We start from the raw sequence: 22700 nt of genomic DNA, 5'->3' as shown, positions 1-22700 counted from the left end.
AACACCCCCAGGATAAAGCAATGAAAACAGAATTGCATAGTAGAATTGAGCCTGTTAATGTTTGCAATCCTGTCTGTAATTTTCATGTAAAATTAAGCAGCCTTTGTCCCAGTGGAACAAACATAAGAAGGCAATTTAGATTTGAGAGCTTCCCCAATACACTTGATAGGAGGCAAAGGAGTAACTTCTCTACCACTGCACCGAGGTGAAGAAGAAATAATCTTTAGTCTATAAAGTGACATTCCTTTTCAATGGTGGGTGGTTTTCAGAAAATATAAAGTATAATCCATCAGGGTATTTACATGAATTGACCAATTTAAAATGAATTTTTCAAATGTCATTCATCAATCATGATGTTCGCGGTTTTTTATTTTTTAAATAAAAAAATTCTTATTGTGACATACCAGGGTATATTCCAGACTAATGAGCAAGGATGTCACCTCTGCCCTGCACCCTGGGTTGCCTTCATATTTGTTTGGATGCCTCCTACCAGGGCCCCTCACAAACAGCCTTCCAGCATGCAAGCCATCCCCTGAGCATCTGTGTTTAACTGTAGCCTGCCAGCCACACTTTGGCTTTCACCAGCCTTGGTTATATTGCAGGGTGACCCCAGCACACCACTAGTCTCAGATTTGCCCCCAGAAATGTATGTTCTGTACTGCCCAGCCTGGACATTACAGATCTCGAGTCCATTATTCCTGTAAGGAATTCCTGTAATGTAAGGGAATAATATGTATGTAACTTGTCACCCCAAAAGGAGTTACCCAGACACTTCAACTTGAACACACTGGATCAGATAAAACACGTTTATTTACTACAAACAGATTTTAAGTGAGTACAAGTAATGAGGCATAAAAGTAAAAAATGATTACAAGAAAAATAAAGATAAGATGTTTAGTAAAACCTAACTTATCAAACGATATCAAATTCAAGCACAGTTTCTCACCACATGCTTTCAGCAGTGGGCAAAAACTTTTTGGCCTGAGGGCCACATCGGGTTTCCGAAATTGTATGGAGGGCCAGTTAGGGGAGGCTGTGCCTCCCCAAACAGCCAGGCGTGCCCCGGCCCCTACACCCTATCCGCCCCCCGACCTCGAGCCTCCCCCGGGACCCCTGCCCCATCCAACCACCCCTTCTCCCTGACTGCCCCCGGAATCCCTGCCCCTGACTACCCCTGCCGCCCCATCCAACCCCTGCCTCCTTGATGACCGCCCCCATTCAAACCCCCCGTTCCCTGCCCTCTGTCCGTCCCAACCCCTATCCACACCCTCACCTCCTGACCACCACCCCGAACTCCCCTGCCCTCTATCCAACCGCCCCTGCTCCCTGCCCCCTTACCGCGCTGCCTGGAGCACCGGTGGCTGGCGGCGCTGCAGCCGAGCTGCCCAGAGCGCCAGGACAGGTGGCCATGCCACACGGCTGGAGCCAGCCATGCCACCGCGCAGCACAGAGCACCGGGTCAGGCCGCGGCTCTCCAGCTGCGCTGCCTCCCAGAGCATTGCGCTGGCAGTGCAGTGAGCTGAGGCTGCAGGGGAGGAGGAAGAGTAGGGGAGGGGCCGGGGCCAGCCTCCAGGGTCAGGAGCTCCGGGGCCAGTCAGGAGGGTCCCGCGGTCGCTGTAGTTTGTCCACCTCTGCTCTGGAGTAACTCAGAGTCCTCCTCTAGTGTCCTGTCACTGGCCACTGGGGATAATTGCTACTAGCAATCGCAATTCGGCTACATGGCATTGTAGGCAGTCTTATCATACCATCTCCTCCATAAACTTATCAAGGATCAAGGATGTTCTAGAACTTCCTTTGATGGTTAGAAACCTTCGTCTAATTTCAAGCCTAAACTTGTTGATGGCCAGTTTATATCCATTTGTTCTCGTGTCCACATGGTCGCTTAACTTAAACAACTTCTCTCCCTCCCTGGTAGTTGTACCTCTGATGTGTTTATAGTATGATAAGTAAGATTTGGTTCAAACATAACAGCACTATGGTATGCAATAAATGAGAAGCAGAAAGTGAAACTTACAGTGAATGGAAGATGAAACTGACTTGTCTCATTTCACTGTCTAAATTGAATGAAGTGCAAGGACTTTAAAATCTAATCCACTTCTAGCCTTTCATATCAGTTAACTTTCCTTCACTTTTAATAAACTAAGGTGCTAGTAAGATATTTATCTTAACAATAACACCTGAATTCTTTGCCCATATAAATATTAAGTCTTGTATGTATTAAGAGAAAATTAATTGGAGAATCAATAAAAACAAAGGATTTCTTTTTATAAACTACACTGGTACAAATTATTTCCTTGTTCTTTATATGTTTTTCTGTAACTTGAAAAAGGGAGAGGAAATTATTGTGGCAGCCTCACCAAAAAAAGTGAAAAATTAAAGTGCTACTCTCTCTGGGAAGATAAATGATACAGAGGGATAGTTCAAAAAAATCAAATAATAAATATACCAGACTTTAAGAATAGAAATCAACAACACTAAAAAGGGAGAATTTTTTTTTCCTTTCTCTCTCAGTGGAGTCAGGAGAGAATTTTGAGAGAAAAGCCCTATAAACTCTGTATTCTTGAATGCATCTTTGTCAATGGGGGGGGGAAGAATCTTGCTCTCCCTCTTCAAAAATATAATCTATTGGTCGAACAACTGAAGTGCAAATTGAATTAATGAAAATGTTAAAAGGATTCGCTCTTTTAACATCAAGCATTTCTTGCAGGCATTTAGGACAAGAAACAGCCAAGCAAGTAATCGTCTGCCAACAAGCCTTGTAAGAAGTGGAAAAATCTAGATGCTGACAGGGTTAGAAAAGGGATAGTAGCTATGTACAAAACCATGATATCTATGCCAATATACAGCAAATTCAGTTTTCTATATGTTGAACATACGCACAACACACTGTGGTAGTAAGAATGCCTATCAAGAATGCTGACATCATTTGGGAGAGTTTGACATATAACAGGTTACAGTAGGACAGCAAAGGGTCTGAATACAAATATCCTGAATTTCAGTTTGATACTGCTCTTTGTTTCTTTACAAATATTTATGGAAAAAATATTATCCCTGAACTGTAAGATTTTTGGGCTTAAAAATGAATACAATCAGCCTACAAATCAGCAGAAATACTTGCTTTTTGTTGTACTTTAAGCATATCTATTCTACAAAATAATGAAAGAAAGGCAACCTAATGATATTTCATATTCAGAACTCTGATATCATTCAGGCCCTATTTTGCAGGGAACTAATGGATGTGACTGGGGGGAGAGCAAGATAAACCAAAATAAGACTGGAGGAAGGAAAGAGAAAGATACACAGATGGAGAAAGATGTACACACAGATGGAGAGGGGAAAAAAGAGAGAAAATACAGTAAGAAATCTAAAAATTGCTCTTACCACACTACACCCATATCTATATAAAAATATGCAACCAAACTCTAAAACCAAATATCAATACAAGTTTCCATACATAGTTAATTTTCACAAGTTGGACCAAATTCTGCTTTAAGTTATGCTTGACATCAGTGTATTACAACATTCGCTTGGCAGTGAATACTAGTGAAGTTAGCCACCCCTCTCATTTTTGCTTGTTCAGAGCTGTCTGAAAAATGATTCTTTGGTGCTGAAATTGCCTCTGTTGAAAGACAAATTTTGTTGGGAAAGTTTGGAAAATCTGTTCAGCCATTTTTGAATGACTCACGTGAAAAAGATGTACCTCTCCCATTGGAATAAAAGACTATATATATCACACTTGTGTCCACACAGATAATTCAAATAGGGCTGAAATTCCAAGTGTGGCACACTTTGACAGAAGTATTTGTATCTGCACAGGAGCTGGGGTGTCTGTGTGCAAAGAAGAGTATTCATTTATTTATTATTTGCTAAATATAACTTGAGTTTAAAAAGCTTTAGTCTTCCAATCAGGGAGGAAAAACAATACCGTGCAACTTACGTGAATGGTTACCACAAACAGCTAACAGTTTAAATGAACTATTCACAAGCAACCAGAGGCTCAAATTTGTTTGCATAAGCTATTTTGCATATGAATATTGAATGCAGACACAGGAATCGGACTCTTTTTTAGAACAATTCACAACTACAAAAGTGCTAAATTACTTGTACAATTATTATCAATAAACAATTCAACCATCTCTACTTTCCAGCTTAGCTTCTGTCACTTTCACCATGCTAAATATTTCCCTTTTAAATGTGATCAATGAACTTTTAAATGAATTTGACAGGTTCTAAAATGAGCTGCATGCTGCCCACCTCAAAGAAGATTGCTGTGACAACCTTTGAAGAAAGTGAGCAAGCACAAGTGAAGGTGAAAATGAGGAAATCCAGGAAGATTCCTATTACATGAAAAAATCTGAATTGTAGCTTTACAAATGAAACATTATATTATACAACTGTAGGTGGGTGAGAATTAGTGATAACAGTTAGGGGGAATCAATTGATCATATATGATAATAACCAAATCTACGAGTAAACTTGGAAAATAAACAGCTATAAACCATGTTCCTGCATTTTCATATATTCTTCAAAATAGATAAATTAATTTTTCTGCCAACACTTCCTCTAAGTTTCTTGCTTTTAGTTGATTCCATCCCTTTTTCTACTTTGTGGATCTCTTCTACACCCTGGATTTCTTCAGAGGATTCTTTTTCTCCATGAAATGTAGAATTGAAGGTAAGTTCCACCAAACTACTGCAGAGAGGCCTTTTTTTTTAATGAAACAAATATGAAATTCTTCTGAGAGACTCTCTCAAATAAAATGTTAAGGTAGCACAATTTGAAACATCCCACGTACTTTGTTTCTGGAACTGTAACTACAGTACTTTTCAAGGTTCTATAATAATTTTAAAAACACCTAATTGTCCAGGAAAAAAGCAAACAAACCACAGAAAATGATCTTTGTCTAGCAGGCCTGTTGACAAAAGCACAATCCAATATAACAGACAGCTAATTGTTTTCAAGAACAGTGCTACCGGTCTCAGAGCATCTGCATCATCATTCATGTGGAATAGCCAAGCTGTCTATGCCCCATTAAACACATTGACAGAGTTTACCATTTGCATGGAAAAAAAGGTATGTTCAGATAACAGGCTTCCCCACAGAAAAAATACAACACTTGTAGCATTTTTTTTAAATCAGAGATTAATTTTCATAACATCCCATAACAGTTCTGTTAAAGCAATTAAAAATACATCTCAAACATAAGAGATGTGCTACATTAAGGTATTTAATAGACAACTCAGTGTTCATATGAATCAACATTTTTGTGTGTAGGGCAAACAAGGCTCCAGCTGTGTAAACCCAAGAGTAGCCCTTTGAGGTTAATGGACTACTTAGGTGAGTAAAGGAATAGAGCAAGTGTCTGCAGAACCAGTCCTTAAGATTTGAAATCTTCTCCACCTCTTTTATTATTTGTGTATGTTTTACATGGTGTTCTGCCAAAGTCTCCCTTTGTTTTCAGTTTTATGAATACAAGCCCTTTCAGTTGAGAACTGTTGGACAACAACAAAGATTGTCCCTTTCTGCTCTATTAATCTCCTTATCTCTTAATTTATCCCCACATGTTTCTTGCATAACTTAAATTCAGAGTTCACTAAAGCTTCCTAGTTTGGGTTCACTTTTACCGGCATAAACATACACTGGATCCCATTTTTCACCTGTCACATGGACTGACATTTCCTCTAGTAGAAAGAAATTTCTTAAGGTTAACAACCACTTCTCTATGAAAAAGAATCACCACCTGAGTCATTGCAAATGACAATAAGGAGGGGTGGCATTTTTCACTATCTCGTCAATAAACACTTTAATAACTTATTTCAACAGTTGAAGGTGTAATCCCCACACACAGACACTATATTATACTTTCAAATATTAATGTTGAGATACATCGTTTACTCTTTCATCAAGAAAAGACAACAGATTTCAATATTCTGCATACTGACACGATCTAAAAAAGAAAATACGTATTGAGAAAAACTTTGAAAAATAGGGACTTATTCTTTTTAGAAAGGAATTGTATCTGAACATGTTAAATCATCAGCCTAAAACAGATGAAGCTGGGGGAAAATACTTTAGAGAAATATGTGGACTCATGAACCAAGATCCTTTTTTATTTATTTCATTCTGTCTCTTTCGTATGCTCTTAGTCAGTTTTCCATCATGAAGAATTTCTAGGTAAATTTCCCAGTGGTTTATTCTAGTATTATTTGAAACATACCTTAAAACAAAAAAAGCATGAGAGCAAAAATACTGTCTGTTAGGATCTTGTACAATTTTAGCTATTTACTGCATAATCTAAGCTTTCACTAAAAATAATGAGTTGTATTAGTCCTTTCCACTGCTAAAATAATGCTCCCTGTACGTCAATATCTTGCTACCCTGTAGCTGAAACTTTGCAGAATTTTATCTCCAGCCATATAATTCACTACAATCAAACTGCAGGTAAGTGAATACAGACAAATCTATCGCATGATTAAGGGCCAAATCTTGCTTATCTTATGCATATGAATAGCCCCACTAACCTCAATGGGACCTCTCACAAGAGTAACAGAAGCATGAATTGGCCCACCATATTTCAAAATTATAACACAGTAATAAAAATACAGTTATAAAAGTTCATACCAGATCATATGCAGCCATAAGCTTTTTCTGCACATCAGGCATGGTCCCCAGAGGCTCCAGGTAAGGGAATGTATCTTTCATATAGACAGTGGCAGAGGGAATATTGTCACTGTTTATGAGCCGTGAGGACAAAGTCAAGATGCACTGCTTCAGACTGGCAATTGGAGGGAGTCCACAAAGCTCTTTAACTGACACAATTGCATTCTGTGGGGAAAAAATGGATTTCCATTTACTGTAGCTCACCATCCCATTCTGGTTTATAAAAGTAAGTCAACTAATGCCTCTGACACACACACAAGGTTTCATGAGCATTTGGAAAATTCTAAGAATAAGTCTGTCCCTGTGATCATACCGTTTTGAGTTCATTCAGAATACAGTGTCAGTGAGGATAAGAAACTCATAAGAATTAAAAGATAATCTGCAAAGAGTAAAATAAAAAAAAAGGGTTGTGACCTTTGTTGCTTCTTTATGATTTTTATAGAAGGCCTGAAAAATATTTATCTCCTTTTTTTAAAATTTAGGAATATCAGAAATATAAACTCATCTTCCCTGATTTTGCTCAAGGGTTCAAAGGGTTGGAGTACTCAACCCTTACCTGACTGAGGGGAGGGGAATTTACTTTTTCACAAATAAAACTTTTATCCCAAAACTTTGTCAGCAGTTTGCATTAGGGCTTGTCCATATAGAGACTTCCTGCGTGGCAAGCCACTGTAAGTATCTACAGTGCACCAGCTTGCTGCACATTAACATCCCATGTGGACACTGCTACAGCACATTGAAATTTCTACTAAGCTGCACTCTGGAAATTTCACTGCACTGTAGCAGTGTCCATACAGCAAGCTATTGTGTGGCAAACTGGTGCATTGTAGATTCACACCCTGGCTTGCTTATCAGTAACTCGCAGTGTAGGCTAACAGCTGTGAAAAAAAACCAAACAAAAACAAAAGGGCCAGATTCTAAAGTCCAGCTCTTCTATGCCCAACGCAGTTTTATGCTTTCTGTTCCTGGTCCAGCATCAGTCTGTCCTGAGGCACCATGGAGCAACTTGAGGGCTGGTGTTAGTGCCACTGGCTCTCCACCACTGCAGCTGGATGGTTCAGCAGCTGGAGATCACCAGGCTCTAGATGTGCATGTCTAGAGGTACCCAGCTTCATTCCCTTTAACTCAGATCTATACCACCTGCAAATTCCCCCATGCTGGTGGAATGCGCAGACAGCCAATCTGCCAGCCCCACAAGTGCTCTGCTCTGGCAGGCCAAGTACAGTGCAGCCAGGATTTGGCTCAAAGAATTTTAAATAGTCTGACTGAAAAGCTCTTCCCCTCAAGTGCGCAGATTTCAATCTCTTATGTTAGAATGACACCAGTTCTCTAATTGTCCATTGTCCTCCAGCAAACATAAATTGGAAAAATCTGATGTTTCTCACGAGAAAAGCGAGCAAGAGAAAAATCATTGTCTTTAAGGGCTGCATTGTGGATCAGAAAAAATAAAAAAGGGCACAAACATTTTTTCTCTTTCATCGGTCACCTGTAAGAAAACCAGGTGACCCCGGTCAAACCTAATTAAAACTCCAGAATGTATGCAGAAGTCAGCAGACATGTGGTTGACTTGTCCTTGTGATTTATCTTCTTCCAACCATTGTTGCCAAAATCCACAAAAATCCGAGTAAGAGAACATTGTAGCAACCAATAGAACACAACTGTTACCATACTGCACTTTAGACCCCTGTGAGGATACAAAAATTTGGATCCACATCCGATCTGCATCCACAATAATGAACTTGTGACCCGCACTCCACCTTTTATATGTATTCACATCTGCACTTGCACCCAATGTCACTGTTAGAGCCCAGCGAGGATACAAACATTTGGATCCGTATCTGGTCCGCAAAGATAGTAAACAATACAGCTGCATCCACAGATGCAGATATCCGCAGATATAAAGTGGATATCTGTGGATTTGCAGGAGTCTCTATTTTTGTAGGTCCGGCATCAGAAAATGTTCCAGTAATTAACAGAGGCTCTTCTGTTAACCAAATATATTTGAATGGTGTACTAGAAAATAAAATCTGTTGTCTGGTTGTCATACAAAACATCTTTGAGAACAAGATCTAGAACCAAAATTTAATTTTTGAACACACACTAATAATATTTTAGGTCAGGTTTATAAATTATTTTCTGGTTATACTACTTAGTGTATACAGCTGTAATCTAATATTTATTGTTACAGAATAAAGGAATGTAAGGGAACAGAAGATGGAGTCAGAGGTTCAAGTTAGTTATTTTCAAGTCCTGCAAGGAAGAAAAGCCTGGGAAGAGTTTCCCATTCTTAAAGATATGCTTAAGATAGTCCTTTGAGAGTGATTTATAACTTATGTCATTTTGTAAACCTTTCCAGCTGCCAAAACTAAATTTCCTTTAGACTCTGTCCAGAACTGCAGGGTCAGTGAAGTAATACAAAATGTGTTCTTGTCCAGGGATAAATACACTGTTTCCTTTCCTTTACCAAGGAAATAGCTATTGTACATTCTCCTATATAAATAACATTTTTATTGGTTAACCCTATTAAGTTTTTTTTCTCTTTGGCAGCATCTACACCACAGATCTGATTTTCTCCTAACTGAACCAGTGAGAATGCATGAAATTAAGCACGAATTGTTCAAACCTGCCATGCTGACTCACGTTCTGAACCATTGCAGTTTACTCCCGACCATTAAACTTTTTCAATTGCAAACTGGGTGCTTACCCCACAGTTCCTAACACATCTATAAGAACTGGATTCTGGGACTATGGTACTGTACCAGGAGGTCTATCCATTTCAGCCCAAACCGTGTTAATGCTGTCCATATTGCATTGAACCAGTTCAGACATAACCAGCATTTAGCTAAAAGCAAAATGTAATCCAAATGGTATTTGGTTAACATGTTAAATGTATAGAGCACGTGTGGTATAGGGAGGAATGTGTTTTAGGTAGGCTCACATAGTTCTTAGCAGAATACACATCTGTAATGTAGACAAGACCGTAATGACTCATACATGTGGGTGTTTCTAGGCACACTCAGGTACACTCACACACACACACACTTTTCTCTCATTAGCAAGATAAAGGTAAGCGGACTTTCTTCAAAAAGGAGACAGGATGGGATGTCTCTAGTCCTATGGTCTGGAGATACAAGCTAGTCCTCAACTCAAATCTCCCAAATAGCTAAAATCAGCAGAGTGTGTTTTGATTTTTTTTCTTTTAAATATTTTTTAAAAATTAAACAGATGCTTAGCCTGACATCTATATGTTAATTAACCTCAGTAAATATCAAGCTTTTGCAAATCAGCACTTTCTGTATTTAAATTGCAAGGGCTAGATATTCCTTTTAGTTCTACAGGTATAATTTTGAAGCAAGTCCATTGCCTTTAATGGAGTTACACTGCTGTGACTGAGATCAGAATCTTTACCCAAGTGTTCAGTACAAAGCAATAATGAAGTAAAAAGTTTCATACCTGCATGTTTTCTCTCATGTCAGTGGCCTCTCGTAATGGATGCACTGCTAGTTTAAAGATATCATCTATAATCTTAAGGCTTGTGTTCCTCAGCATGGTATACTCGCTTCCTTTCTTTCCTATTCTCACCGACAGACTGCGCTTTTGTGCTTTTCCTCCTCCACTTCGATTAGTTATTGCAATGTGAACAAAAAGTGTAACATGCTCCATGATATCTCCCACAAAAGAGCGCAAGGGTATATGTCGATATCCAGGCTGTAAACATTCAAGTGGTATGGTATACTGGCCTATGAACTCATCACCAATATAATCATCATCCAAAACAACAAAACGGATCATGGCAAGCTCTGGTAGATTTATTTGGAACTCAAAACTTTCATCAAAAATAGGATTGTCACTGTTTTGCTGAACAGTTTTAGTTCTTAGTTCTGCACAGTCTGCAGGAATTCCATGAATTTCTATGCAAACATATGGGTCTATGACATCCCCTTTTGCACAAGCTCCCTTGGGCTTTGGAAAGTTCTGACCACTGATAATTTTGACATGTAGAACTTGAGGAGAGACCCCTGGAACGATGCCCTTTGTATTTGCACTAAAGTAAGATACTTCATCACGCATAACTGAAGGTCTAAGGACATAGCCACATCCCCCATTCTGTAAAAACCAGCCAGTGTGTAGATCCATCATTGGTCCTGGAGTCTGATAGTTCATTGCCACTATCTGACAACCACAATTCCAAAAATCTTGGGGATTTAAGTTACTAGAGTCTATCCTCATAGTACTTGGGTATATCCTAGACAAAAACTTCTTGTTGTAATTGACAAAGTCCTCTGGATACTCATTTGCAATTCTACTGGCCTCTGCCTCACTGAAAGAGCAGATTTCCCAATAATTCTGACTTTTCATAGATACCACAAAATCTTTGTAAGGGACAGACTTGCATATCGATACCAAATCAGACAACTCTCTGCACAGCCAGATCAGCCTTGGTTCATTCACATAATCTTCAGACATTCTTCGAGATATTTCAGCCTCTTCATCTTCATCAGTGATTTCTCCTTCTAATAAATCCTGGTCAGAGGGAAGCTTCTTCCCTTTCACAATGATCTTCATTTTCAATTTCTCAGGTGATGGAAGGTAGGCTTCTGATGGCAAAGGTGCTTCTGTGTAGAGTTTGTTTCCAAAAATCTTCTTCATATGTTGAACCATTACTTTTTGTTGTTGTATTGAGCAGTGGTTACCCAAGCAGAGGATGAGAGGATACTCTGAAGTAATGAAGGCTAATTTGTTTATTACCTCAATAACATTTTGAAAGGCAAGCGGTGATGTCATGCTATTACGGTTACAAATAATGGGCTCATTATCTGGACCATCACAAACATCAAGTTCAATACTCCTACAATTCATTTTTAAAGCCCTGACATAACCATTGATATCAGCTGGTCCTCTAAACTGGTCTTCTATGAGATAGGTATTGTGAGATGCATTGATATAGTAATGTGATAAAGGCTGGGTCATATCCTGGACAACTTTTCTGTGTTCAGGGTCAAAAATATCACATTCTGGGGACACTAAATACTGAGTAAATCCATCTATTGCAAGAAATCCCTTCAACCGTCCTTCTTGAGAAAGTTCATACCTGCGGATAATGTCTAGACACATTTCTTCAGTTATATGAGCAACTCCTTGCTCAGCTTCTAAAAAAAGCATGAGGTCATTAGCATCTAAATATTCTTTGTTTTTAGATATCTGCACTAGTAAGAAATAAACTTCAGGTCTTGTGCAAAGTTCGCTGAATGCTTCACAAAATTCCTCTTTAGTTACTCGAGTTGTTAGTTTTTCTTTGCTTTTCTGGATTTCCTTAAATTTTAACCTAATCTTTGACTCCTTTAGGGTAGGATTAAGCTGTTTGATTAACTCTACAGATGTATCTTCTAACATTATGCCATTACCATCAACATCTGCATCTTCAAATACAGTTTTTAGCCACACAAACCGTGGGGTATTCTGGCTGTTTTCCATCAAATCCAGAGGTTGTTTGCTACGAGAAACCAGGTACCGTAAACCTGACACCCAAATGTTGGCCACATCAGCTGAATTGGCAACCAGGTCAAGAGACTCATAGTTCTCCCCATGAATTACAGAGAATGCACAGTCTTCACTAATCTGGTCTGCAAGTCCATTGTTCCTGAATGTTTCAGTGTTCTTCCCTAGTCTTATATCTTTTACAGCAGAAATATCAAGCTTAGCCTTGTCAAGGTCTTTCTTGGAAGGTTCCCAGCGAAGAGCTTGCAAGTCAGGGTCTAAAGTAAAAAAACGATTATAAATGCGGGAATTTGGACGGACTTTCTTCAGTTCACACCCAGCCTGCATAAAACTGATACAGTCACTAGCACTGCTTATTTTCTTCTCTGATGGCATGCTGCTGAAGGACACCGTTTTCTTCCTTCCACATTTTTGGTTGGAAGGATCCTGAAAAATAATTTAAAAAAAATTAAGTACATTTTCTTTGTCCCTTTGGCAAGTGTATATATAATATACAAAGCACAGCTACCTTATATTTGTTTGATCATCAAAACATAAGCACTATCCCTTCCCATAATTCAATTCTCTACTCAGCTATAGAATATAATTACACAGTGTCTTGCTTGGCTGCAACAACATAGCTGTCACAATCACTCCTGAGAAGCATATTGGGAGGAGAGGGGTTGTGGACAATCAAGGTACCTGGAGAAGTTGGGATTGAGGAGGGTTCACTGAGCAGTGAGAAGCTTCCCAGTTATGGAATTAACCTGTAGGGTTGCTACGAGGATGAAGGGAGTGGGGGGAGATCCTAGAAGAGCCTGTGGCGGCAGGGGAAGAGTTGAGGTAGAAGGGAAAGCCTGGGCAGGTGGGAGATGGCCCTGCCCTCACTCTGACCCGCTTTCCATTTCCCCGCTTCAGTGTTGCCCCTCTCTCGCCACATCTGGTGTTTCCACAAAGCCCCAGCCGCTGGCATCAGGGGAAGACGGGAGACTCGCAGCGGTCACTGACAGGAAGGTACATTTCCAACCCTGCAGGCTGCAGAGAACAGCCTGGGAGCACGAGCTGAGCCCACCCTGGCGGCTCAGCGACCAGAAGGGAAAGAACAACAGGCCTCACGGGCCGCGGCCAGGGTAACAGCTCACCACCCAAAGCCGGCCGGGGAGCCCGCTGGGCTGGCAATGCTGCGTTGCCTTCCGGCCCCCAGCACGGGCTCCCGCTGGCTCCTGTGCCCCGTCGCGCCCAACCCCGGCTCCACCCTACGCACCAGGAGGGCACCAACCTTCCCTCCCGGCTCCATGCTGCCCGGTAATGGGCAGGAGGAGGAGAGACCAGCCAGGCAGGAGGCAGAGAAACTGCCTCGTTACCTGCTCAGCAGGCGCCACAGCAGCTCTCGTGGTCAGGAGGAGCAACTGCAGCCCCAAAACCTACTGCCGGCCCAAAGCCAAAGCCTCAGGAGAATTAGTACAGAAAAATATAACCTCCCTATAATCCCTGAAGGTCCCAGGGCCTGAATTTCAAATAAGGCCTCCATGTTTGTGTGTGCTATTTTGTGCCCACAACTTGCCGGTAGACAGCATGAATGAAACGCAGGCATAAAACTGCTGGTGCAATTCTTCAATGTTGCAAAACTCTGCCTTCCAAAACAATGACCTAGTTTGAAAACCAGGCCCATATTTCTTGCACTGTAGATCTGACCAGAAAACCAAATACTCAGTAACATAGTATCTTAAGGATCCCACCATGGGTCTAGATAACTTGACCTGTTAAATTAAATCCTAGCATATACTGCTCTGTAAACAGTACAAAAACTAAGTACAAACATCTGCATTCTTGGGATAGCTATTTTGAGAAGGTAGGTCATTGTTAATATTTTCTGTTTTTGAAGTATTTCTCTGTGCTTTATTGTCCATCTTATATACAGCACTCTCCACGTTAGCCCATTCAGTAACATCTGAAGTGTTATCAAAGAAATACAACAACCGTATTCAAAGCCAACTGGCTCTATTGGGAACAATTACAAAACCTCTGAACTTCAGTATTAAAGGTCTTTAGCTAATCTGTCAAGGCAATGAATTAAAACTTTTAATGACAGGCAAAAATTACTCTAGCCATTCATTGTAGCATTTAGTATGCTAAAATGATTAAAATAGGGAGAAAGAAAGTCAATGAACCCAGCACGTTAGTTCAGCCTTTTTTTTTTTTTATTTCACCAGCACATTTTTATGTTCCTGAATCATCATACTGCAATTTAATATATTGCTGGTACGAAAATCTTTAGCCAACAGATGCTAATGAGTATAAATGAATGCAGCCAATTATACAGTAGTTAGTATAAGAGCCTTTTCTTTCCCACTTTTAGATTTTTAAAGAAAAAGTTATTTAAATTTAAAACAACTTTGTGTTTGGTTTTTAGAAAAATTCATATGAAATTCCATATCTCGCGTTTAGCGGAACAGTGCAGATTCCAAAACCAGGAACCTGAACCTACTTCCAATTATTTCAATGGAAGCAGGAAAAACCTCATACAGCGTTGCCAACTTCTGCAGTTTTATGGTGAGTCTTGTGATATTTGGTGTCTTTCACCCAGTGATATTAATAGGCAGCAGGCTTAAAACAAGCAAAAGGAAGTACTTCACACAACATACAGTCAACCTGTGACACTTGTTGGCAGGGGATGCTGTGAAGGTCAAACTATAACTGGATTCAGAAAAGAATTAGATAAGTTCATGGAGGATAAACCCATCAATGGCTATTCGCCAAGATGATGAGCGATGCAACTCCACACTCTGGGTGTCCCTAAGCCTCTAACTGCCAGATGCTGGGACTGCGGATGGATCACTTAATGATTGCCCTGTTCTGTTTATTCCCTGTGAAGCATCTGGCACTGGCCATTGTCAGAAGACGGGATGGATACGAGGTGAAATGCACCATTGGTCTGAGCCAGTGTGGCCGTTCTTAGGTTATGTTCTTAAAGCCCCAGCATCTGTAATCAAAATATTGCATGAGGATCTCAGCTTTCAATTAAAATAAAAGGTAACTTTCTAGTCCTCATGATTGTGGGGAAATGGTTGAAAACATTAAACAAATGCACTATAAAGGCTCAGAAACCAGAAGGCGTCTGAAAAGTACCCCAATGTGTGTTTAAAAAAAAACCAAAACACTCATGACTTTTACGCTAGTCTCATATTTTTGGGGGTGACACAGAATTTTTGAATGTTTGGGGATTGGCAATACCACTCATATTAATTTCGAAAGAATTGACATTTAAAGTCTTCTTAAGTAAATACAGTAACAGACATTTTTGGACTTTGAATCTACAGCAGTCTATACTATGATGGAGGTACCCTGGGCCAGATCCTCAGCTGGGGTAAATCTGTCCCACTGATTTCAGTGGAGTGACACTGATTACACTAGCTAAAGACCTATCATTTTGTCTTTGTCAGAGAGGGCAGCAAGATTCGTTACACAACATGCTCACCAACTGGCTTCTGTGGAAAACAAACAAGTTATTTATTTTTAGTTGTAAAATGGCTGTCGTTTTTTATGACAATGATACCTTGAATCAAACCTAATTTATTTTAGGTGACAAAAATAAGGGGCCTTCCTGGGACCATTGAGTGCTCCCATTAATGCTTGCTCTTAATCTTTAGGGTTTATTGCAGAGAGTTTTTAGTTAGTGTCATATAGCCTATTTAAAAATAAAATAGTTGTTTCTTCTCCATGAAGGACTTTTTCATATCTGTTTATCAAGTCAATCAATTCAAATCTAATCCTGGAGACTAAATATGTAAAACAAGCAGAATTTGGATGTTATTGCAACTGATATGATTATTTTCATTCACATTAATGACTAATCACTCTAATCTACAGTACAATACATGGAGGAGAAAACTATGCAATTTGCAATTGTAAATTGATCCAAGAATGAGCTCATAACCACTCCAGTTGTTCCTTATTTGGTCACTATTGTATAATTTCTTTGTAATGCTTTTAAAATGAAGCCTGACAAATTTGTATATAATTTCATTTAATAAGGCAGTTTTCATTTCAAAATGTAATAATCAAAAACATATTTATTCAAGTTTTGCAAACATTAAATGCTCAAAAAAGTGTTCCCTTAATCTTTGTTAAACTATAGCTTTATTAAATCTCAGGAAGGGAACATATTTTCTTCTAGAGGCACGTGCTTACCTAACTTTAAGAAAAGAATCTAATTTACACTCCTCAGTTAGTGGTGGATCGGGTTCCACTAAGGACATTTCGGTGAACTATCTATTTTGTTGTTCCATAATTTGTTTATTTAAAATAAAAAGAGCAAGATTTACTAACAAATCAGGCTGCTTCCATCTGTAAGTAAGCATCAAACAAAGATTCTCCTGATAATTAGATTGTGTTTTCGCCCACCTGAATAAAAGCTATTTAAACAAAATTAAAAACCCAAAACAAACAAAATGTGTTTCTTCTCAGAACAAGCCAGACCCTGGCCTCTGCTCTTGCACCTTTACACTGCTCTAGTGGGGGAGCTAAGGATTCAATCAGTGTGGTGTAGCCAGCTCCAAGCCCTGCTACCTCTCAACCGTGGGGGGATGATACAAGATGGAACAATTTAAAGAAGTCTCTGGACTGCTCTCAGTTATGCAAGGGGTCAATCCAGTCCTGCCTGTCCCAGAGACTAGAGGAGAGCAAAGGGGGCTTGAAGCCAACTTTGTCTCCGCTCAGGTCCAATGTTGAGTTTAGCTCAGGTAGATCCAAGGCTCAGGGCCAATATAATTAGTTACTTTCTTACTATATGTCTCTAATAAATTCAATTCCTATGTTTTATTTTTCTAACAAACAACATTAAACTACAAATACTTTTATGCTGCAATGTCTCTAATGGCTATAACTCCTGATATGTGTCACCTTTCACTCGGAACTAAATACAGGAATGATTATAGACACCTAACATGCTAAAAGATGCCAAGAGCTTGTGTGTATAAATAGCAAAACTACTTTCCCGTGCTAAATGCCAAAGGTATTCATACTGCAGGCTATAAGGAAACTCTCCATTGTATTCACCTACAGAAGAACAAATCTTCTCTTTTATTAATCCAAAACACTCACTAAGTTCGAAAGCACAATGTGATGTTCCACTGAATCCTTGAGATTTAGAGTGTGTCTTTCTCAGAGACCTTAGATAAAGCAAAATAGATCTTCACAGATAATAAGCACAGTAGGACTTCTATTCATGCCTCACCTCAGCCATCTCAACTGCTGGCATTGAATTTATTATGACAAAGAAAGAAGGAAAAAAAGAAAAAGGTTTGTCTTGTCAGAAACCCACATCAAAATTGAATACAAACAAACCACCTTTTTGCCAGCAACCTCATTGTTTGAGACCTCAGCCTGAAATCCTTATATTTCAAAATCAACACCTGACAAAGAAGAAATGCTTAATTTCAAACAAGTTCCCACTGATTTCTTAGCAGTCGTTTTATTCCTGGATGGCTATAGCATCCACACTGCTGGCGAGATTCACCCTAACCTGCGCAAGACTCTCGGCACCTCTTAAATCCTGTAGTGGGCTGTGTATGCAGAACCGCTGGAGGAGCAGCTGTGCAGAAAGACCTTTCCACTTGCATGCCACCAAGGAGTGTCTGCACCAGCTTCACATAAGCTAGTGTGGACGGCTCCAATGGGAGCAAGTCAGGAGAGCTGCCACAGGATTTCCAGTGGCCTAACACAACAGGCCAGTGACACGGAGAGCCTACCAGCACTTTGAGTCCTTAGGGCTAGAAAAACAGCCAGCGAGGGGGAATGCTGTCCACAGCTTGGGGACAAATTTCATCCCCAAAGCCCTGTCCACTTTGCTCCACATCAAGCCTGATGACGCAGGCTTTATCCAATTAAATGAATGGAATCCTATGAGAGCATAGAAACTGCTCATCTCGAATAGCTCTACTATAAAAGCTTTGTAACAATCAGTACAGCAGTGACCTCCTGCAGTTATTTCCATTCACCAGTGTCATTTTTTTTCCTTCAGATTGTTCACTGAGTCAAGTTTGACTTGGTCAGTAGTAATTCTAGTTTTACCATCTCAACAGTAATAGCAGCATCAAGTTGCTGTAAACTGACCTCTGCAGGGTTCAAGCAGATCTTTTTCTTCCCTGTGTACAGCAATGCACACTAGACTAGGCAGGTGTATTTTGGGAGGGATGGGGAGTTACAACTTCCTCCAAAGGATCATGTATTGGTTACTACCAAAGAAAGAATGCTTGATTTGATGGTCCAGAGATCTGATCTAGCATGTCAACTTTTAAAATGCCATGCACAAACAGTGAATCCTGAATATGAGCCTTTAAGAAATATTAGTTACAGCAGAACCTCAGAGTTACGAACACCTCAGGAATGGAGGTTGTTTGTAACTCTGAAATGTTCATAACTCTGACAAAACATTGTAGTTGTTCTTTCAGAAGTTTACAACTGAACATTGATTTAATACAGCTTTGAAACTTTACTATGCAGAAGAAAAATGATGCTTTCCCTTTAGTTTTTAGTAGTTTATGTTTAACACAGTACTGTACTGTATTTGCCTTTTTTGTTTCGGTTTGGTTTTTTTGTTTGTTTTGTCTCTGCTGCTGCCTGATTGCATACTTCCAGTTCCACAAGAGGTGTGTGGTTAACTGATCAGTTCATAACTCTAGTGTTCTACTGTATGTTTAAATGAATTAATCCTTCATAGTTTCATGCTTTCTGAGCTGTTTTGCTTGTGTCCCTTATTAGGAGTGTTTGTCTCTACACTAAAAAGAAAAGGAGTACTTGTGGCACCTTAGGGACTAACCAATTTATTTGAGCATGAGCTTTTGTGAGCTACAGCTCACTTCATCGGATGCATACCATGGAAACTGCAGCAGACTTTATATATACACACAGAGAATATGAAACAATACCTCCTCCCACCCCACTGTCCTGCTGGTAATAGCTTATCTAAAGTGATCATCAGGTTGGGCCATTTCCAGCACAAATCCAGGTTTTCTCACCCTCCACCCCCCCACACAGATTCACTCTCCTGCTGGTGATAGCCCATCCAAAGTGACAACTCTTTACACAATGTGCATGATAATCAAGTTGGGCTATTTCCTGCACAAATCCAGGTTTTCTCACATCCCCCCCACCCCCATACACACACAAACTCACTCTCCTGCTGGTAATAGCTCATCCAAACTGACCACTCTCCAAGTTTAAATCCAAGTTAAACCAGAACATCTGGGGGGGGGGTAGGAAAAAACAAGAGGAAATAGGCTACCTTGCATAATGACTTAGCCACTCCCAGTCTCTATTTAAGCCTAAATTAATAGTATCCAATTTGCAAATGAATTCCAATTCAGCAGTTTCTCGCTGGAGTCTGGATTTGAAGTTTTTTTGTTTTAAGATCGCGACCTTCATGTCTGTGATTGCGTGACCAGAGAGATTGAAGTGTTCTCCGACTGGTTTATGAATGTTATAATTCTTGACATCTGATTTGTGTCCATTTATTCTTTTACGTAGAGACTGTCCAGTTTGACCAATGTACATGGCAGAGGGGCATTGCTGGCACATGATGGCATATATCACATTGGTGGATGTGCAGGTGAACGAGCCTCTGATAGTGTGGCTGATGTTATTAGGCCCTGTGATGGTGTCCCCTGAATAGATATGTGGGCACAATTGGCAACGGGCTTTGTTGCAAGGATAAGTTCCTGGGTTAGTGGTTCTGTTGTGTGGTATGTGGTTGTTGGTGAGTATTTGCTTCAGGTTGCGGGGCTGTCTGTAGGCAAGGACTGGCCTGTCTCCCAAGATTTGTGAGAGTGCTGGGTCATCCTTTAGGATAGGTTGTAGATCCTTAATAATGCGTTGGAGGGGTTTTAGTTGGGGGCTGAAGGTGACGGCTAGTGGCGTTCTGTTATTTTCTTTGTTAGGCCTGTCCTGTAGTAGGTAACTTCTGGGAACTCTTCTGGCTCTATCAATCTGTTTCTTTACTTCTGCAGGTGGGTATTGTAGTTGTAAGAAAGCTTGACAGAGATCTTGTAGGTGTTTCATATTCTCTGTGTGTATATATAAAGTCTGCTGCAGTTTCCACGGTATGCATCCGATGAAGTGAGCTGTAGCTCACGAAAGCTCATGCTCAAATAAATTGGTTAGTCTCTAAGGTGCCACAAGTACTCCTTTTCTTTTTGCGAATACAGACTAACACGGCTGTTACTCTGAAACCTGTCTCAACACTGTAATTCAGGTTTGAATTTGGTCTATACAGCACTGTCTCTCTAGGAAAATATTTAAGATAATTGCCTGGGATCTCAAAGGCAGCTATAAGATCCACATATATTTGACTACAGACTTGTTTTGACATCAAAAAGAAGAATACTTCAAAGCTTCCTTTTATTGAAAACATATCGTCTCAAAGAATGGGAACCAATACACCAACTATAAAGTAGTGTTTATAAGCACTGCTGTTTTGCCATGGTTAAAAAACCCCATAAATAAATTCAGATCACTGAACTGATTCATCTTAACTTTTCACATTTTGTAACAAAAGAGAAAGCAATAACTTATGGAGATTTCCCATCATAAGAGCCTTCATGCAAGATAAAAAATATAAGTGTACGGAACACTATTTAGGAAAAGTCACTATTCATAAGTAGTGTGGGTACAGCTTACTTAGGGTACAAAGAGAGGGAAATCCGATATTCACTAAGGAAGTAATAATGCTTTCAAAGTGCCAACATTTTTCAAATGTTTCCACAGATTTGTGTTCCTCAGTTTTTTGGGTGCCTCACTTGAGACCCATAGGGCCTGGTTTTCAGAAGGGAAGAGTTCCCACAATTCCAGCAGCAATCAAGAAGGGCTGCAGGTGCTCAGAACCTCTGAAAAAATCACACCACAGGCATCTCAAGCTGGGCGCCGAAAGACTAAGGCACCCCAATGAGTGCATATTTTTGAAAATGTTGGCCTATACCTTCTACTACAAAACAGATTAAAACACCTGGGTCTGAGTATGCCATGAATAACCGTTTACTTACAAATGAAATAATGATTTACCGGATGCTGACCCATCATAACCTCTTGTGACTATGAAATGATGCCTTGTCCTTTTATGACCTATCTCTGTGGGGTTCTCTTTTGTGGACTTTTCTGAGCAGGGAAGTCCACAAATTACATATTTTTCTTCTGTATAGAAGATTGAGTATTACTGAACTCCCAGTTTGGCTTTTGATAGAATCCTTATCTATAATTATTGCAAAAGCTTCAGAATACCTTTTAAAATGCATTTAAAATATTTGTATAATTTCATTAAAAAGTGACACTGTGGCTCTAATGTTGCAAATGCCTACATGTTGACACTGCCCTTAGAATTTGCTTCACATTTGCATGAGAATAGTAGCTACTGGAAAAGGAAGGAGGGACAAACATTGTAACTTCATAACACCAGCCCAGAAGAGGGCAACTAATGTAGCATTCCATTCCTAAAGAAAGGGAGCAGAGTTTGGGTTATGCTCCTGATTCCAAGTTTTGCTCAGGGATACACAGCAAGGACCATAGATTTTCAGAGATGGAAAAGTTCTACTATCTAATTGAATCCATCCGTCTGCAAGAGTAGTATTAAAAAGTTAATAAGAAGATTAAGTGATTCAGCTTCCTACTATTGCTGTGCAGTAGATATGCAAGTTATCAAAATAGAATAGAAGGAGAAACTGATTCACATTAGTTAGGTGACTTGTCTATCAGAGCTGAGATTTAGAACCTGGGTTTTCTCATTCCCAGGTCTGCACAATAACAATTGAACAATGATACCTTAGGCCACAATCCTAACACTTATGCACATGTTTAACTTCAAGCAGGTGAACAATCCTACTGAGTTCAGTGAAAGTTGAGTACTTGTGCAAGTATTAGCAGAATCGGGCCCTCAGTTTGCAACTGACTGTCTCAGAGGAAAACGACTGCTTCAGCTCAGATTTAAACTGGTTACCAGAATAGAAGAAATTCTATTATCAAACGGACTCTCCTCGTCAGAAGTACTGAGTATGTAAACTTGGGATCAGTGAGTCACTAGTAGCTGCGGAAAAACTCCACCCTACCCAGCCTAACCTCTGACCAACCTATATTTTGCCATTTAAATCATAGCACTAATAGAAATGATTACAAGGAATACACACACACACACAAAATGCCCCCTCCCACCACCAAAACTAATAGAACTCAAATTCTCAGGTCAGAAGTCAAGAACTAGTGCAGTGATACTGATCAGACAATGACCCTACGCATGTGAATCCCAAGCTCAGACGCTGCTTTAGCCAGAAATTAAACTACATCAATGTATCTAACATGTCAATAGCAATGAAGCTTCCTTTAAGAAATACAAAAGAGCAAAAACATCGCTAATGGCAGTCACCTAAAGTTCTTCTAGAACTGTAGGGCCTCTGCGGGGGGAGCTGACATTTATTGCTAAATGCTGAGAGCTAAACTTGATAAGTACAGTTAAGATCATTCTACAAATCCATTTCTCTCTCTCAGAAACTAGTAGCATTTTCACTGAATGATCTTGC

General features: G+C 39.8%; 1 protein-coding gene across 2 annotated transcripts in view; it reads right to left on the bottom strand.

Moving 5' to 3' along the window:
- Positions 1–22700, bottom strand: part of PLCL1 (phospholipase C like 1 (inactive)) — a 314879-nt gene that overhangs the window by 45863 nt on the left and 246316 nt on the right. For both annotated transcript variants that reach the window (XM_084643314.1, XM_084643315.1), the window contains exons 2-3: positions 10114–12585; positions 6622–6825 (exon numbers count right to left, since the gene is read on the bottom strand). In XM_084643314.1, the coding sequence (XP_084499440.1) occupies positions 6622–6825; positions 10114–12585 (2676 nt within the window). The remainder of the gene's footprint in view (positions 1–6621; positions 6826–10113; positions 12586–22700) is intronic.

Source organism: Lepidochelys olivacea, assembly GCF_965140295.1.
Source record: "Lepidochelys olivacea isolate rLepOli2 genome assembly, chromosome: 11".
Lineage (NCBI taxonomy): Eukaryota > Metazoa > Chordata > Testudines > Cheloniidae > Lepidochelys > Lepidochelys olivacea.
The sequence above is the reverse complement of the archived record's forward strand: the minus strand, read 5'-3'. Positions and strand labels throughout refer to the sequence as shown.